The sequence below is a fragment of the Hemiscyllium ocellatum genome, chromosome 8 (assembly GCF_020745735.1).
Source record: "Hemiscyllium ocellatum isolate sHemOce1 chromosome 8, sHemOce1.pat.X.cur, whole genome shotgun sequence".
Taxonomy (NCBI): domain Eukaryota; kingdom Metazoa; phylum Chordata; class Chondrichthyes; order Orectolobiformes; family Hemiscylliidae; genus Hemiscyllium; species Hemiscyllium ocellatum.
This window is the reverse complement of record NC_083408.1, coordinates 78,703,451-78,723,933: the sequence shown is the minus strand read 5'-3', so window position 1 is coordinate 78,723,933 and position 20,483 is coordinate 78,703,451. Positions and strand designations below refer to the sequence as shown.

Genomic DNA, 20,483 nt, shown 5'->3' with positions numbered 1-20,483 from the left:
CAGTCTATAGTTCCCTAGTTTGTCAACTTAGATTAGATTAGATTAGATTACTTACAGTGTGGAAACAAGCCCTTCGGCCCAACAAGTCCACACCGATCCGCTGAAGCACAACCCACCCATACCCCTACATTTACCTCTTACCTAACACTACGGGCAATTTAGCATGGCCAATTCACCTGACCCGCACATCTTTTGGACTGTGGGAGGAAACCGGAGCACCCGGAAGAAACCCACGCAGACACGGGGAGAACGTGCAAACTCCACACAGTCAGTCGCCTGAGTCGGGAATTGAACCCGGGTCTCAGGCGCTGTGAGGCAGCAGTCCTTACCATCTTTCTTAAAAAAGGTTAGCCTTTTTTAAGAAGGCTGGAGGTTAGCCAACCTCCAGTCTTCCGGCACCTCACCTGTCTCAGCAAGGGGCCTAGAAATCACTTCCCTAGCTTCCCAAGAGTTCTAGTATATACCTAATCAGGTCCTGGTGACTTATCCACTTTTACGTGTTTCAAGAAACCAGCACTTCCTCTGTAATATGGACATTTTTCAAGATGTCTCCATCTATCTCCCAATATTCTATATCTTCCATGTCCTTTTCCACAGTAAATGCTGATGCAAAATACTCATTTAGTATCTCTCCCATTTTCTGTGGCTCCACACAAAGGCTGACTTGCTGATCTTTGAGAGGCCCTATTCTCTCCCTAGTTACCCTTTTGTCCTTAACGTATTTGTAAAAACCCTTTGGATTCTCCTTAGCTCTATTTGCCAAAGCTATCTCATATCCCCTTTTTGCCCTCCTGATTTCCTTTTTAAGTAAACTCCGACTGCCTTTATACTCTTCGAAAGATTAATTCGATCTATCCTGTCTATGCATGACATATGTTTCCTTCTTTTCCTTAACCAACACCTCAATTTCTTTAGTCACCCAGCATTCCCTACACCTATTAGCCTTTCCTTTCACCCTAACAGGAATATACTTTCTCTGGACTTTCGATATCTCATTTCTGAAGGCTTCCCATTTTCCAGCCATCCCTTTACCTGTGAACATCTGCCCCAATCAGCTTTCAAAAGTTCTTGCCTAATACCGTCAAAATTAGCCTTCCTCCAATTTAGAACTTCAACTTTTAGATCTGGACTATCCTTTTCCATCCCTGTTTTAAAACTAATAGAATTATGGTCGCTGGCCCCAAAGTGCTCCCCCACTGACACCTCAGTCACCTGCCCTGCCTTATTTCCCAAGAGTAGGTCAAGTTTTGCACCTTCTGTAGTAAGTACATCCACATACTGAATCAGAAAATTTTCCTGTATTCACTTAACAAATTCTTCTCCAACTAAACCCTTAATACTATGGCAGTCCCAGTCAATGTTTGGAAAGTTAAAATCCCCTACCATAACCACCCTATTATTCTTACAGATAACTGAGACTTCCTTACAAATTTGTTTCTCAATTTCCCTCTGACTATTAGGGGGTCTATAATACAATCCCAATAAGGGGATCATCCCTTTCTTATTTCTCAGTTCCACCCAAATAACTTCCCTGGATATTTTCCCAGGAATATCCTCCCTCATCACAGCTGTAATGCTATCCCTTATCAAAAACGCCACTTTCCCCTCCTCTCTTGCCTCCCTTTCTATCCTTCCTGTAGCATTTGTATCCTGGAACGTTAAGCTGCCAGTCCTGTCCATCCCTGAGCCATGTTTCTGTTATTGCTATCATATCCCATTCCCATGTTCCTAACCATGCCCTGAGTTCAACTGCCTTCCCTGTTAGGCTTCTTGCTTTGAAATAAATGCAGTTTAATTTATCAGTCTTACCATGTTCTCTGCTTTGTCCCTGCCTGCCCTGACTGTTTGACTCGCTCCTTTTCTCAACTGTACCAGATCGATCTCTTTCCTCACTATCTCCCTGGGTCCCACCCCTCCACCTTAATAATTTAAATCCTCCTGAGCAGCTCTAGCAAATCTCCCTGCCAATATATTAGTCCCCTTCCAATTCAGGTGCAATCCGTTCTCTTTGTACAGGTCAGTTCTACCCCCAAAGAGCTTCCAAAGATCCAAAAATCTGAATCCTTCTCCCATACAGCAGTTCCTCAGCCAAGCATTCATCTGCTCTATCCTCCCATTCCTACCCTCACTAGTTCACAGCACCAGGAGTAATCCAGATATTACTAATCTCAAGGATCTCTTTTTTAAATTCCTGCCTAACTTTCCAAATTCTCGCTTCAGAATCTCATCCTTTTCCTTTCCTATGTCATTGGTTCGAATGTGTGCAATGACTTCCTTCGGATCCCTCTCCCCCGGAGAACATTCTGCACCCTCTCTGAGACATCCTTGATCCTAGCACCAGGGAGGCAACACACCATTCTGATTTCTCACTGCTGGCCACAGAAATGTCTGTCTCTGCCTCGGACTAGAGAGTCCCCTATCACAACTGATCTCTTGGAACCTGACGTACCCCTCGTTGCATTACAGCCAGTCTCGATACCAGACCAGGAACTTTGCTGTTCATGCTAGATTCCCCTGAGAATCCATCACCCCCTATATTTTCCAAAACAGCAGACTTTTTTGAAATGGGTTAGCCACAGCAGACACCTGCACTACCTGCCTACCTCTCTTACCTTTCCTGGAGTTGACCCATCTCTGTGACTGCATCTGCAATTTTTCTCCCTTCCTATAATTGCCATCCATCACATCCCCTTGCTCTTTTAAATTCCTCATTGCCTCTGTCTCTCCAAGCAATCCATTCGATCCAATCGAATTCGCAACCAACGGCATTTATTGCAGATATAATCCTCAGAAACACGTAGACTCTCCCTAAACACCTAAATCCAACAAGAAGTGCAAATCACTCTACTAAATGCCATTTTTGCTTCTTTCAATCTATAGACCCAGAAAATAGCACTGTCTTATTCCTCTACAAAACACTGCTCCTGACTAACATAATACTTATGGCTTATATTTTTAGGTTTAATCAAGAGATGTATCTCAATAAAACATATAATCAAGAAAGAACCCGCTACTGCAGACTCACAGCAAGGCCACACTTAAAACTATTCACTTATCTGTCAAACAGGTTCCTCCAAGATCAGGAGTAAATTTCGCTGTTTGTTAATTTTCCCAGATGTACTCTGATATCCAGCGATACATGAATTCAAACAGCAAAGGCAGTAACTGCACAGGTTCACAGCTGTGTCAGGGATCAGTGTGGGTTTCTTTCTCTCCCTCCTCCCCCTGCACTGCCTAACCATTTTAAAAGTGCTGTTGTTTTGACTTTTTTCTCCAAAGTTCCAAAACAATGCAATGGCATATAAAACAGTAATTGCTCTTGGAATTCAAAGACACCTCCAACACCTAAAATACCTCAAAAAAGGAGCAGCCTGTTACAGCCAGAAATTTATCCCATCCTCCATCTTGGATTACCCAGCCATAACCAACCAAGAAAGAGCAGCAATCGACAAAACTGAGAAATCTTGAATGTCTTGGGCAAAACTGTTGAATATTACAGGGGAATGAATGGGCAAGCTGCAATGTTCACTCAAGACTGCACTTTGAATACTGTGTACTGTACTGGTCACAAAGAAACAACGTTCAAATACAGAAAAAGATCAAGAGGCTGATTTCCGACATCTAGCCTGTGTTAGCAGGAGGGAGACAGACTTTGGCTTTTAAGACTGGAAAGAAGGGTGTCAGCACATATACAAATTGTTAGTGTTATAAAAAGTTACCCTGGAATATTAAATAAATTGACTGCTATATTAGAATTTGGAGTCAAGGTGATGATGTCGGAATATTCTTTTTCATGTTAAGAGTGGTTAATAAACATTGAGATAATATGGGAGATAAAATTAGAATCCAGCAAAGGATGCCCAAGAAACTGATATGAAAAGGAAAAGCAAATGTAAAAGCAAGCCAGTCAGAAATGTGAAGACAAAAGCTGCTTAGCATATGTGAAAAGGAAAAGATTAGCAAAAGGCAAATTTGGGTCCAGTTGGAAACAGGAGAATTTATGGAGAATAGAGAAATGTTGGAAAAACTAAACAATTGCTTTGTGTCTTCAAAATGGAAGATATAGAAAATCTCCCAGATATACGAGGGAACCAAAGGTCTTAGGAAAAAGAGAAATTGTAAGAAATTAATGTTACTGAAGGGGTAGTAGTCAAAAGATTAATTGTATTGCTAGTTGGTAAATCACTAGGACCAGATGTGTTACATCCCAGTGTGTCCAAGAAGGTAGCTATAGAGATAGTGGATGCACTTGTAATTAACTTTCAAAATTCTGTCAATTCTGAAGGATTCCTGCAAGCTAGAAAGTAGAAAATGCAACCTATTATTTCAGAAGGGAGAAAGAGAGAAAATGGAAAACATAGACCCGGTAGTTTGATGTCATTAGCAACAAAAATGTGAGAAGAATGTGATAACTAAACACTTGGAAAATACAGATCTGTTTGGGAAAAGTCAACGTGGCTTTATGAAAGGCAAATCATGTTTGACAAATCTGTGGAGGCATTTGAGGATGTTACTTGTAGCATAGATAAAGCAGAGCCAGTGGATGTGCGTATTTGGACATTTAGAGGGTTTTGATAGAGTCCCATTTGGGAAAAGGGGGGAATACACTGTTATGGATTGAGAACTAGTTTACAGATATTTGACAAACCGAGAGTCGAAAGAAACAGGGAATTCTCAGAATAGCAATTTGTTATTATAGGGTATTGCAAGGATCGGTACTGGGGTTACATTTGTTCACAATCTATGTCAATGATTTGGATGCAGGGAACAAATACAATATTTCCAAATTTGCTGGTAACACAAAAGTAATTGAAATGCAAGTTATGGAAAAGATGCAATGAGGTTTCAAGGGGACTTGGGTAGGTTTTGCGAATGAACAAGAACAAGAAAGCACTTATTCTGAATAAGTGTGAAGTTATCCACTTTGGTAGTAGAAATACCCAGAGAGAGGTATTTCTTAAAAGGCGAGAGCCTGGGAACAGTTGTCCTTGTTTATGAGAGACGGTAAGCAACTAACGTTGACAATTAATATGTTGACCTTCATCACAAGGATATTTGAGTACAGGTGTAAAAATGACTTGTATTGTGTACAGCCTTGGTGGGCCTGCACTTGGGAGCACTGTATACAATTTTGGTGTCCTTATCTAAAGAAGGATTTACTTGCCATAGTGGAAATGCAAAGAGATTCACCTTATCGCTGGGATGGGGAAACGTTTTATGAAGGAAAAGTGAGGAAACAGGGTCAGCATCCTTTACTTTCGAAGATTGAAAGGTGATCTCATTGAAACTTACAAAATTCTTACAAGACATGACCAAAGATAAAAAGATATTTTCCAAAGCTGGTGAATCTCAATCCCTCAGATGTCATTGAAGGATAAGGGGTATGCCACGTAAGACTGTTATGAGGAGAAATGTCTTTGCTCAGACATCATGTATCATTTGAATTCTGTACCCCAATGGACTGTGGAAGCCCAATTACTGGGCAAATTCAGGAAAGGAATCAATGGATTTCTGGAGACAAATGACATTAAGAGATGAAGGGATAGCATGCAAACTGGTGTTGTGGTGGATGATCAGCCATGATCTCACTGCATGGTGAACTAGGTTCAATGTATTAAATGCCCTACTCCTGCTCTTATATTCCTGTGTTTCTAAAAATTATGAAATTGTTTAAGATGCTGCAATGGTTGGACATTATAAGATGTGTTGAATGGCCTTCCTGATCTGTAATTATAACCCATTGGGCAGGTCCATCCACTACACCTCCAGGTACATCAGCTTTCTGTTGCCAGAATTGCTAAAAAGGCAGCACAAGTGTTATATACTTTAAAATAAACTCCTGAGCGACTATAAACCTGAGAGGAAAACAAGTGTATATTTTGTATTAGAATGGAAAAAGGATATAGGTGGAACTGTGCACTTCAATATATCATATCAGTGTCATGATTACTATATTAGATCAAATATACATCAAGGTAGTAAAGTTTCCACTCTGCATTGCAATGCACTTAACAAGTGTGACATGATGTTAGGCAATCCATTGTGCGCAAACAAATGAACCATTGCATTCATGACTGCTCACCACAAACACACCATTCATTCACAGCTCAAAACATACCACTCATTCACACCTCAATCTAATCAGATCCTATTGTATAAATTACATTTAAGGGTTGCCAGGTACCAGAGAAAATAAGGAAATTATGAGCAGACAAAATAAGTATTGCAGTAGGTAGTTTCATTTTGCCATGTCATTTTCCAAAATCCTTCATATATTTATAACAATGCACAAGCAACTGGAACTAAACTCACAAAACAAGTCAAGTGGTCTTGTACAATATCTACGAAAACAACTGTGGCTGACAGCTAATGCCCGGTGAATCGCTACAATTAGAAAGCTGCGGAGACCATATAAGAGGGGATGTGAGACGCCCTCGCCAACTGTTCACATCTGCTATTATTTGATTGCACGGAGTCATAATGATTTAAACACTGATTCTGCAAATACTCACTATGTCCTTAATAATATTCTTGTAGAAATTGTATGTTAACTAAAAACCAGTTCATGGAGATGAAGACAGCATGAAATGTAAAAATTACCAGTAAACTCAATGTTGTCTATGGGCATATGATGAATGTTTTGTGTTTTATATTTAAGATTACAATGGAGTTGGGAGACTTCAAAACTCTCACCGCAATGTCATCCACTAACCAGTATCTGCATACAATTGTTTACGCAGTCTTTTGGATGAGATGCTAAACTAAAATCCCTCCAACATGGCTGTAAAGGATCTGACAGCAATATATCGAAGAAAAGCAGGAAGAAGTACTTCCAATGTTTCTGGCCACTATTGTTGCTATAAGCAACATTGCAAAAGGGCATTATCTGCTAATCATCACATTTTGCTGTTTGTAGGAACTAATTGACTGCAGCATTTCGCACATGCCCTACATTTCAAAACTTTACTTCATTGATTGTAAAATGCTTTAAGAAATTCTGTATCATTGAAAGATGCTACATATCCTCTATAAATGATTTTTTAAAAGTTTTTGATTCACATTGGAATTTTTGATTTTGAGCTGGACATAATGTACAGGACATCAAAACTAAGCTGACAACTGTAAGTTTAAGAGGAAATGCATAACATAAAATATTGATTGGTTGAAATCGAAATAGAAAATGTTTGTAACACTGTGGGTCTGGCAACATCACTGCAGCGAGAAACTGAAGATAGGGTTTTCCAATCAGGAAAGCAATTCTACGCCATGACCAATAGTGGGATCTGTGGGCAACAATTCACTCATAGAAGCCATTGAGTGGGCATTGTACAATTTATAACTCAGCTCATCATAAAAATACTCAATTCTATGGCCAAGACTGTTAGGAGGAGAAGTATCTTGCTAGAAACAACACATAAATGCAGGCATACAAACAAACACAGAACATTTCAACACTACAGTGGCTTGAAACTCAGACCAGTATTCAACCAGCTCGCAGGACTGCTGATCCAATCAGAAAGAACCCTAAAAGGAGGCTGCCTACCTGGCAATGATCTACATGACAGATAACCTATCGAAGTAGCAAGAGCTAGTCCTCAACTGTTTGCTATATTGGCAACCTAACAAGTCAAACATGCTACTAAGGTTACCACCTCTGGGAGTGTGCCATGGTGAAGGCAAAACGTTTATTACAGCGGCTGCCCCTTCTTTTTGTCTGTTTCCAATAGGCTGATAAAATCTGAGGCAAGGAAAAGAGTGTCGGGGAGAACTAAATAAAAGGGGAGGCATGTGATAGAATGGAAAGCAGAAGAGAATAAGTGACAAGAAGGATTAAAGAGTAATTAAAGCAAAAAAGGGATAGTAATGGGATAATTAAAGAAGCAAGAGATTTTCCAAGAATAAGTATAAATGGAAATGGCAGAATTAACACCAAGAGCTGAGAAGCCAGGAAAATATTGTTGAACTCTGTTGAGACAAGAATATCATAAAGTGTACAATCAAAAGACAGGCTGCTACTCCTCAAGACCGTGAGATATAAGAGCAAAAGTCAGCATTCAGCCCATCAAGTCTGCTCCGCCATTCAATGAGATAACAGTGTATATGATAATCCTGAACTCCACTCTCCTGCCTTTTCCCCATAACCTTCGATTCCCGCATTGATTATAAATGTATCTCGGCCTTGCATATACTTAACGATCCAGCCTCGGCCGTCTTCTTGGCAGGAGAGAATTCCAGACATTCTCAACCCTCTGAGAAGAAAACTTCCTCCTGATTTCTGACTTAAATGGTCCAGTTCATATTACCATTTATTGATATGCACAGGATGCTGAGCTCAGATTGGGAATGGGGCAGAGAATTAAAATGGTGTGACCAGAAACATCGTGCAGATGACAGGACGGATGTGTTCTGCAGAGTGGTCATCCAAACTGCATTAGGTCCCCAGTGTACAGGAGACAGCATAATGAGTAGCAAATACTGTCAATCAAATTGACATGCCCAGGAAGAATGTTTGGACCTTTGGACTGAGAGAAGGGAGGAGGATAAAGTGGCTGCTATTGTATCTCCTGCCCTGCGTGAGAAGATGCTGAGGGGAGAGAAGGGATCAGGGGACTGTGGGATGAGTGAGGAGTAAATCAGAGCGTCACAGCTTTTCAGAGTGCTAGATTATTGGTATTAAATATGTGCTCAATCCACAGAGCAGGACTTTCTGACTCAAAGGCAACAATGCTTCAACCCAGCCAACTTGGCGCATACATTCGGCCATGGGGTGGTCTGAATTCACCATCAGCATTTGAACACTTATTCTCCATTGCTATCTGTGCTTTGGCCATGAACAGAATTAATCCTGGGAGACATTTGTCATTAATGTCGCTGCTTCCAGCTGCATGGGGTTAATTCAACAAAATACATACCAAAGTAAACATGAAATCCTAGGAATTGAGTACAAAAATGAAATATTCACTGCCAACCACCAAAAGGTTAGGTTCACAGCTGTGTTTCTGTTCACCAAGAACAGGATTATAACTGTGCTTCATTGACAATAGGCCAATTCCATAAAATAATCTTAAAACAATAATCTGATCAAAGTGATTGTACCCAAAAACTAAGACACTCAGCAATAGGGGTTAAGGTTGGGTGAACACCCTGCAATGTCTCTTGACTAGAACAATCTCTCCTGAATTTTTGAAAATACTGAAACTTGGAAATAAGCTTGGGGTATCCAACATAATCAAATCTCAACTTGGTAACACTGCAAGGTGTTCAGTGGCCTATTTGAAGTCCAAGTGGTGCTGGTCTTACTGAGATGCATTCGGAAAAGCTGAACTGATGTCAGCTTCACACCATGGAGTGAGGGTAAGGGAGAATTATTTAGAAAAATATGTGATCCAGGCTGTTGCCAGTAAATTACTAATTACTAATTATAAATCAATATTATAAAGAGTCCTGGGAGAAGGCCATACGACTACAAAAGGTCATGAGCTGTGAAGTGGTGTGCCTGTGTGCAGAGAAAAGGAAAAGTGGTTTCATCGCCCAATGCACAAAAACATTTGCTCTGTCAGAAAACAACTTTACCTCAATTGTCATATTCTGGTCTTCACCAGCAGATCACATACCAGCAGGGAAAAAGTTGTTTCCTGCACTTGTTGCAGTTTTCAGTGTCTAAAGGCTTCAAGGAAGCTCTTAAGCAGAAGTTTGTTAAAATATTTTGGAATCAAGGCGTTGCCTGTTGAAATTACCACATTGTTTGGCACAGTATAAACCACAAATCAAGGAAAAGACCTAGAATTAAATTCATACCATTCATTCTTTATGCTGAGCCTAGACTGGATCCTATGAAATGATCCGGTTATGGTCTGCATTTTGTAGTTCAGGACTAATTCCCTGCTACAGCCCTGAAGGGTACCTTTTCTGGGTTAGTGATCCACATTGAACATGTGCAAGCAGTGAGAATGCTATTGTGGTGTGTTGGTGTGTGCAGGCTGGTGCTCATTGACACAGAGTACTACAGCAGCATTAATCACTTCCGTATTGCTGGCATATTGCTCCAGTTGCACCAAATCATTAGTAATAATGGAATTCACAATGTGGCAATGAAGAGACTATTCGAAAATCAGCTTGTCAAGTGGAATTCAAGGATTCCAGCCAAGGGCATCTATTTCTTGAAGACATGATGGGTCTTCGGAAACCTGGAAATCAGACACCATTGTTAGCAAGACTGGAAACTCACTCCAGATCACTTTCAACTATCGGTGCATATCCAAGGAAGAACATAGCTATTGGATGAGTTGCAGCTCTCCTGCATTTAGCTATGGTCCCGAGTGTAAACAATTCAGCCTGCATAGAATTGACAACATTGCAGATCACGTGATTATGGGCCCACCAATCTGCCACAAGGTACAGTAAATGCACAGAGCCATTCCTGCACATCAACAATCTTTAGGCAATATGATCAGAATCCAACACTCAGCTCTTGCCAATGAAGATGACATTACGAAAAAAAATAGAGTATAGAACTCAATCGCAAAGGAGGAACATAAAAAATGAAATTACAGCATTTTAGCTAGCATCAGAAAGAGTTCGATCCAATTCAACTGCAATTGTTACTAGATTCTTGGGAATTGGATACCTGGTTACCACTTCAGTGGAATTAGATACATGGCTGATATTATGTTGTCAGGGATTGTATCATAAACACCATTGGATTATCAGGAAATGGACAGGTATGCATAACCAGACATTCAAGGATTAGGTATGCAGTTATCTGTAATTTACTAGAGATCAACTGTGACAGCCTGAGTTTGCACATTACCTCCTTATCTCAGAGACTGAACAGGATGAAGCCTGATTTCAGATGGAACAAGACACTTTTAGGGATCAATCCTATTGTCTCTAATGAAAGGTCAGAATCATTACAGGACAGCTAGAAATATGCACATGCATTCTCAATTGCACTGCCACTTATCAGAAAGGCAGTGTAGCAAATTATGGATGTGTTGGAAAAGCTTTAAGTACCCATTTAGCCTTCTGAAATTGCCAGTTGCTATATGAGCAAAGGGCTTGTAGTCCTAACCTTCTGAAGGACATGGCTCCAGTAACGCAAACAAAATAAAACGGACAACTTGTTTTCCTTAAAATGACAAGCAGTAATAAAAAATATACACCTGTCCTTATTACTATTTGGAAAATATTCAAAACAGACACAAAACAATACTTGTATAGCCAGTCCCAATTATGCTATTTCTCCACATTTATAGGAAATCAAAAGGGATTTACAACAAACTTGACAGATATTCACTATACAGTAAATTTGATGGACAGTAGCTCTTTTCAGTTCTGCCATAACTTCTATCAACTGAATTTCAGGAAATAAAACAAGCTAATCCTCATCATTAACCCTGGTGGATCACCACAGAATGCATTCTTCCTCGACTCAGTGAGTTACTTGGCATGAACCAACTGTTGGGGTATTGCTCAATCTACAGCTGAATCATACATCCCATGCACTAAACATCATCGAAAGCAGCTACTGCTTTCTCTATTACAGTAACCATTACCATTCCTACCTTAATCTATCTCTATTGACCCCTGATCCATTCATACTTTGAAAATCAAATACCCAAACATCTTCCTTTCTATTAGTGTGGTGCTGGAAGAGCACAGCTGGTCAGGCAGCATCTGAGGATCAGGAGAATTGACATTTCAGGCAGAAGCCCTTCATCATTCCTGATCCTCGGATGCTGCCTGACCTGCTGTTCGTTTCCAGCACCACATTCTTCGACTTATGATCTCGAGCATCTGCAGTCCTCACTTTCTCCTATCCTCCTTTCCATTAGGTTACATTCTCTACAACGTCCACCTTAATCAAAATACCACTGCTCATTTCCTGTCCCCTTCTAGTTATTATTTGTCTACTACAATTAAATTTGAACCAACTCTCTCCCAGAGTGTTAAGCTCTTCATCAAAGCCTTTCACAGCTTTGGTCATCACAGGCACTTCAACCTGCCAATCTTCTGTACATCTCCCGTTCCTTTCCTTCAGCGTGGCAGTAAAGCTATCCACCCAGCACCACTTAGAGTCATAGAGATGTACAGCACAGGAACAAACCCTTTGGTCCAACTCGTCCATATGGACCAGATATCCCAACACATTCTTGTCCCACCTGCCAGAACCTGGCCCATATCCCTCCAAACCCTTCCTATTCATTTACTCATCCAGATGCCTTTTAAATGTTGGAATTGTACTAGCCTCCACCACTTCCTCTGGCAGCCAATTCCACACATGCACCAACCTCTGCGTGAAAAAGTTGCCCCTTATCTTTCCCCTCTCACCCTAAACCTATGCCCTCCAGTTCTGGAACTCTCCACCCCAGGGTAAAGACCTTGTATTACCCTAACCATGCCTCTCATGATTCTTGAAATTCACATCATTAAACTAAATCACTTCTTTTCCTTTGTATGAAAGCATCCCCAAGATCCATTTTTATGGTCATTCAGATCTTAATTCTAATTATTTATTATCTTCATGGAATGTGAATGTCGCTGAAGAACACTGGGATCATTTTTATGTTAAATGATAAAGTCAAGTCCTCAACTGTTGGTGGAGTACCTGCTGAAAGATATGAGGCATTGGAAGTGTTGAAGTTTGCATTCTTATAGTAAATCTATCTGAAGGCAGCTCAGCATTTAAAAGACCATGGACACAGCAATAAATGATTAACTCCATGTCAATTAGTATTTTCAGCCAACGCTCACACTCACAAAATCCAGGGCGCCTGCTTGCATATTGCTTTCAGGCACTATATTTACTTTGATATGAAAAACAGTGCAGCTAAATAGTGCAAGGATTAGATTACTTACAGTGTGGAAACAGGCCCTTCGGCCCAACAAGTCCACACCGACCCGCCGAAGCGACAACCCACCCATACCCCTACATATTCCCCTTACCTAACACTACGGGCAATTTAGCATGGCCAATTCACCTGACCCGCACATCTTTGGACTGTGGGAGGAAACCGGAGCACCCGGAGGAAACCCACGCAGACACGGGGAGAACGTGCAAACTCCACACAGTCAGTCGCCTGAGGCGGGAATTGAACCCAGGTCCCTGGCGCTGTGAGGCAGCAGTGCTAACCACTGTGCCACCGTACCGCCCCAAAGGAGGTACATTGTAACTTAACTCCATTATGATAAATCTCTGCAACTGTAAAGCATGTGGCCCAGTGATTCTTACAGGTTAATAACACTGTATACTCTACAGACGGTTACAGTCATGAATACTGGGAAAAGAATTGTCCGATCAAGTCAAAGTTCCTTAAATTATTCCATCTCAAAGCACAACATAGTCATTTGCCTCTTTTGTTTTTGTGCAGCTTGTAGTTTTCTGATGCTTCAAAACCAAATATTCTGACCAAAAAGCCTAAGTTTCTTATCCTCACAATTCCATGGAAACATAAAGGTAGCAGAACAGCTATCTGGATTCTCAGTGTTTCATTTCAGCTATTGTAAGACAGAGAAAACTTAATTAGTAAAATTCTCAGTGTCTTCTACATTAAAGGTCAAAAGTAAAACACTGCACTGAGCAACTATTCTCTAACACTGATCTCTGTTGTATATACTGTAATTATAGCACATCAGCACCCCCACCCACCGATCTAAGAGTGAAGTAGTTTCAATTCACTGGAGCTGCTCATCTCTTCCTTCATGTGTGAAAGGGATTGCCAGAACAACTAAATATAAATATGCTCCTGCTATTTAAACACAGGCCCAGAACTGGAAACTAATGCTTATTTATGCCACACAACAAATATATCAGTTTGTGAAGCATGGAAATACTCTTTCAGTCAATTGTATATTTAAGAATTAATAGCTCAGTTACTCTTTTCATTCCCAATCATTGACATTGTAATATTTTATCTTTTTTCACCTTCTGGGATATATAATTGCCTTGAAGCTACAATGCCTAACATTTGTGGTGTAGATCAAAAATAGCCTGAAAAGAACAGAAACTATCTCATAAATTTCAATTCTGTGTAGCAGTCAGCCATAAGCAACAAGCCTAGAGTGCTCCTTTTCTGTCATTATTAACAATCACTGTCAATACGAGTTCTTCCAGACTTGTATGAACATACCAATCTTTGCCATAATGGTAACATGTCCACAAGTCACAGACCAGATGTTCTTCCTGCTCAGTTGGAGATCAGAAGGGTGCACTTCTTCCCATACCCTGCACCGCCCACTCAATCCCACCCATTCCCCATACCTGGTGATTGTCAGCCTGACATTTAGAAATTAATAACCCAGGCATCTTTGTCTTTTTAGGGCCAGCATGCTATCAAATTGAGTTTACATCATGTGAAGAATATTTGAAAAACCATATAATTTCCAGATAGACTAATCATATGGTTATCTTTACTTGCCTCATTTTTATGTTCAACTTGGGGTTTGAGTTGATTCTAATTACAGACTACCAACATTCTAACAGTGTTAAAATCAGTTCTGATGGCACTGCCCCCAGCGTAAATTTATTATTTCACAGCAACACAAACCCCACACATGCTTTACCTCCTTCAGTTTCCCTTTCTCATATAAACAACATGATTTTATGACTCAAACTCAGCGTCACTCAATCACTATTTTGCGCCTCACTTTCTCTTCACAGTTTCTCTCTGGAGCCCTGCAGTGCTTTAACAATCAAAAACAAATGGCTCCCAATAAAACACCTGATAAAAAGACATTTGGACAGGTACACGGATTGGAAAGGTTTAGGGGATATGGGTCAAATGTTGGCAAATGGGACTGGTTCAGTTTAGGAAACCTGATTGGCATGGACCAGTTGGGCCAAAGGGTCTGTCTCTGCTATATACCTCTATGATTCTAGGACACCATACAGTTGGAAAGAAAGATTTGGGATGTACGGCACAACGCAGTATGGAGTTCTTTATTAACACTCATTTCTGAAAGATCTGTTGAAAATTCACCTGAGCTTTGTTTTATAAAATTACATTACTTCGTTGAAATCAATGCAGAGTGAAATAAGTGAATAATTCCGTAAATGTATTGGCACACACACAAAACCAACCTACTTGGTAACATTACTGATACCACCAATAGTGATGGTGGTTGCAGTTAACTGGCTGAAACAAGTACTGCGGAGTAGTTCAACGGTTTCAAAATTGGATCTCTGGAGTCTCTGTTTCACCAGTCCTGACAGGTTGGCCACCCACCCAACTGCAATTTTCACAACAGCCATTTCAGCACCTGTCTTGATCAGAGCATGCACAATATTTCACTGGCATGAGAGGAGAAAGATTCTAGAAAGGTAAGCTTTACGGTTGATTTTGAGAGTTCACAAATGGTGGTGAGAAAATGGAATTCACTACAACGAGGAGGGGAGTAATAAATGCATTTAAGGGGTAGATAGAAAAGCATTTGAGAAGTACAACTATAGAATTAGACATGGGAAGGAAGATCAACTTCAGCATAAACATTGGTGTGAAGTGGTGGGGTGGGATAGCCAGTCTCTTTGCTGCATATCCTGTGTATTACTATGTAATTTGGTTACCACTGCAACCCGGACTCTATCCTTTGATATTGTCTATTGACAACTCGAACTCACCCCCAGCAAATCCTTTCTACCTTTGAGTTGACCAATACCCTCATGGTCCAAGATTGGCAAGCTGCTTTGGAATGACCATCCCGAAGTTCACCAGCTGAATTCAAATGAAGCCCATGCATCAAAATCACAGCAACATCCTCTTTGTTAAAATGGACAGTCACCCTCTGGACCCTCCTGTTCAGGAGCCCAAAAGAGACAGAATCTACTACACAGGGCTCTGCAGCATGAAAGAAAGTTTGATCTACTGCAACGTAACAAGGAAAAACAAGGAATTAAGGAAACTGCAATCAAATAAAATGTTGCATAATACATTGTACAACGACAACTTGAATTCATATAGCACCTTGAATGCAGTAAAATGTCCCAAAGAGTACAAGGGAAACTCCGATCACTTAAATCTTCCTTGAATAAAGATATTATGTTGTCTGTGAAACTCGTGTCCAAGTCAAATACATAATTTGAATATACAAAACAACTTTTCTTCAGAAAAGCCTTGACTTAGACAAAATTCACACTGATTTCACTGCATGGCATTTCTACCTCAGATCGTATGAAGACGAGCTTACAACAAACACAATTTAATCAGATGCACCAACTACAAATCTGTAAGGGTTACAGAACCATCATCTGATGCGACTAAAACGATTTTAAGTTATGGGAAAGCCTAACAACTTTCCAGGTTTGAACACAAAAGCGATTTCAAGCTGAAAGTGGCCTAGCTGAGAGAACAGGCGAGTCCGTGTTGCCTGCTTTCAAGGGGCTGCCATACCTTTAAACACGGCAGAGGGCTGGATCGAAATTCCCCTCTGATTAGATCTGTCTCTACACAGGCCAACAGCAAAAAAAGCTCAGATGGTTGTATTTACCAGTGCAGAACTGCAGCAGCGAGGAGGTGTCGTAGAGGCTGCTGTAGCCTGAAAACCCGTCCTCCATCCTCAAGCCGAACCCTCCCGTCTCTCCGTTACTTAGTTTGCCCGCCACAGGAGCTGTCCCCCATTCACGATCCAGTTTTCCGGGGGCTCCCTGCCAGTGTCAGTTACCATAGCAACCCATTCAGTTTCTCTGTCCCCGTTTTCCACAGCCTCTCAAATATAACAAAATGTGTCCCTCTTGAAGCTCTGCACACCCAAACCCACAACCCAGAGGCTTCCAGAGGAAGCGGACCTGCAGCAAACGAGAGAGAGAGAGAGAGAGAAAGCTGGATGTTTCAGACAGCGAGGGAGAGGGACTGCCAAACTGTGTCTCTAGTTCCTGCCTGTCGGTAATCTTAGACCAGTAAAAACAGGACGAGCATCCTTTCAAAATACAGCCAGGAAAGCCCGGCCCAATAAGCTTGCAGCAGCCGAGCAGCTGATGGTGGAGGGCTGTGAAAACTCGGTGCGAAAATCGAACCGAGCCCAGCACTCGGGAGCAACTTGCGGGAGGGAATCTTCAGGAATCTCTCTCAGCCTCAACATACGATCAAGCAGCCATTTCCATCAGCTCATATCTGTCCCAGCAAGCAGGCACTCTTAACCAGCTGATCGCAAACAGGTTTGGAAAAGCTAGCCCAAGCCAAGACGAAGGCGTTATGTTGCTTCATCCACCATTGCTTGGGATGGTTTTGGACAATGCAGTGCCAGTTTGTAATTTTTGTACAAACTCGATTCAGCGTTAGCGGACTGAAAACGGAACACCTCCCGAAAAGTACAGGACTTTTATTCTAAAATGCTTCCTAAGTATTTCCATTCATTCAGCAGCAGGCCCTGCAGTTTATTCGAAGACATTGCCTGGGGAATATTTGGGATTTGGCTTCTGTGATAGGATTTTTCTCAAGACATAAAAACTTAATTAAGTTTAGTTGTAGCTTATAATTGTTAAAAGCAATGGAAGCTACGTTTCAGCTGATTTTTTTTCATTCTAATTCCCAAGTCGATTCCTGCTAATTTGTCTCTAGCTTATTTCTTCTGTGTGTACACTTAAACATAAACTCAATAGGCAAAACAGCTTTAATACTTGGCAAGGCCACAAGAGAGGTAATGTTGGAGAGTAATTCCCTGGAGGGCCTGCCTGGAATAGCCAGTACATACGCCTCTGTTTTGTAATGTTAGCATGCCCACAGCCCATGAATATCTTTTTTTAAAATGCTTCAGAAATAAACTCTGCTGAAGTAAAATCTAGCAAATCATTAAAATTAACTTTGCAGAATTTCCAGTGTCTTTTCCGAGACATTATGTGTAATTCTACCAGATGAATGAATGTAGTAAGATGCAACAGTGGTTGAAATACAATCCCCAGAGCAGATGCAGAGTTTAAGAAGAAGTTTGGTTTTGTTAGGAAGCCAATGCTTGGATGGTATGATTTTCTTTGAAATGGTATCATGCTAACTTGAAATGTTAACTCTGTTTCTGTCTCCACAGATGCTGTCAGACCTGCTGAGTTTCTCCCAACACTGCTTTTATTTTAGAAGCTGCAATACTTTGTGATGACACCTGTTTACTTAGATAGCCATGCACGTAGGCCAAATATCAATGAAGGATAATGTTCACTGAAATAATTCAAAATATGAACAGATGATCCTGTGTCACAAAGCAGAACTAATAAGTACCAATACTGCAGGATCACATTAAAATCACGCTGCTTCTTTGGTACATGAAGAAATAAAGACTTGCATTTATATCGAATGTTTCACAGGAAGCCCCAAAGCTCTTAGCAGTTAATGAAGAACTTTTGAAATGTAATGTAATGTTGTAATGTAAGAACATTGCTTATGTGTGCGTTAGCACTGATCAACTTTCATTCTATTGTTAGTAGATAATTGGCCCCAAAGGTCCGCTCTCTAACAGTTTCACTTACTCTTTGAATACCCTGGCACTTTGAATACTTGCATCCTTTCTAATTCCAAGCAATTGATAAATTTTCCTTGACTACTCAAAGAGTTGCTGAGGAATTTTTTTTCTCTCTGACTCACTCTGCGCCTCCTCCAATTGTAACTCCTGCAATCAAATTTGCTCATCTAACGTAGATGTGGGCTTGTTTGGAAAAAGTCACTGATTGGAAAAATAGATTCTAAAAACAAACAGACCTCTCTTTTGTCCCAGTTACTTTTCTGGAATTTGAATAATTATATGAATTATAGTTGCATATTTGTTAGGGTTATGATAAAATAATATTTATGCAATTTTCCCATACATAATGAGTGTCAGGGCAGTGCCATCTCAAGCACTATAAAGCTAGAGGGAATAACCAAATTATTTCAGAAAGAACAGAAGAGAAACAGAAAAGTCCTGATGATCTGTTAATAAAATACCACAGCATATTTGAAGTAATTATGCTGTAGAATATGCTGCCAGCCTATGTGGATAGCTGCAATGACCGAGTCATCCTTGTATGTTGTGATAGATCAAACATAGACAACTCCTCAATCTCATCACTGGACAAATAGCGTTGTGGAACGCAATCAGGAGCATTACATTACTGGGGGTATCATCTTCAAATAATATCTTTAACATGCATTGTCAAACAGACACAAAAACACCATGTAAACCAGTCACACAGCGTGGAATTCACTTGCTATCTTGTCAATGTTTCTTTGATTCACCATCACCAATTACAGCTTAACTGTCATTGCTTCATTTTTTTTGTTGGTTGAATGTTGCTGTATACAAATTGGAAGCTACATTTGACTTCATAACAACAGTGACTGTTGTATCCTCAGATACCATCGCCACCAGCATGCAGTGGTCTGATTTGGGTAACCCTATGCCCACAATTTTCCTTTCTCTATGATGGGTCTAGCACTTGGCTAAGTATCAGTGGTATGGGAGAGACAATACGTGACTCTTAACAGAACCTGCATTGGGCTGGCAATTTAGAGTTTGGGAAAAGGAATTGTTGAAACATTAGGGGTTTCCCATTTAAGACTGAGATACTTTTCTCTTGGGGATCAGGGGATTCTCTTCACCAGAGAGCATTGACTATATAGAAAGCTGAAGTTAGGCAGAATTTTAATCAACAGGGGAGTTGTGTGTTATGAGGGGTGGTGCAGGTAGAAAAATGCAAAAGGCCACAATCAGATCAACCATGATGTTATTGGATGGTTAATCAGGCTCAAAGGTCTGAAAAGCCTACTTCAGCTTCTATTTTTTTAGTTTATTGCATGATAGCAACAGTTCAGTTTACATTACTAATTAGCCATAATTACAAAGAAATCATGGGAGCAGTACAGAATACATTTGCTCCCTTTGCCAACTTGTGCAGAACTCCTCTGTCTCCACCCAAAGATTGTGCGATGTCACCAAATTGGTGGAGCTCAGTATAAGAAGAACATTAAGTCTTTCAGAACCATTACTTCATACACAATGACTACACTAGTAGCAATTCATTAGTCAAAAGCACTACATACATGTAAAATAAAGAAATAATGTTGCAAGTGCAAGAACTGGAGTTCAAGAAAAATCAAACAATTATAAATACATTGCAGAAGTTAGATTTTGTTTCCTACCTTTACCAAGAGCTGAACTATACCAAACCACTGAAAGTCTTCAGGTTTGATTCCAGTCTGTGCTGAATTAGCTGATCTCATGGAAAGCATAAGGAAGACTGTGATTGACATTACCATCTCTGCATTAGAAACTGACTGTTATACCCATCCCTATTCTATATCAATTTCTTATGGAAGTATGCATGTGTGGACATAGATTGACCTAGATGGAGTACAGACTAACACTCCGATTTATTGCCCCATTAAATACAATGACCTGCTAGCAATCAAGTTCTTTCCATGCTTGGGAAAGGCAGTATAAAAGATGACACATTCAATTATTCCTGGTATACAATTCAACGAAAAGATGGGTAACACTAATTCCAGTGCAAGGATTACCCAAAT

At 40.4% G+C, this 20,483-nt stretch overlaps 1 protein-coding gene across 3 annotated transcripts in view; it reads right to left on the bottom strand.

Moving 5' to 3' along the window:
• The window catches only part of eml1 (EMAP like 1), a 249,865-nt gene that overhangs the window by 133,564 nt on the left and 95,818 nt on the right, over window positions 1-20,483 (bottom strand). The window contains exon 1 of one of the 3 annotated variants that reach the window (XM_060829258.1): window positions 16,483-16,893. The exons of 1 other annotated variant lie outside the window; for it this stretch is intronic. In XM_060829258.1, coding sequence (XP_060685241.1) covers window positions 16,483-16,549 — 67 coding nt within the window. In that variant the 5' untranslated portion in view covers window positions 16,550-16,893. Of the gene's footprint in view, window positions 1-15,616; window positions 15,846-16,482; window positions 16,894-20,483 lie in introns of those variants that run through there. One more of the 3 variants, XM_060829260.1, reaches the window with a different exon arrangement.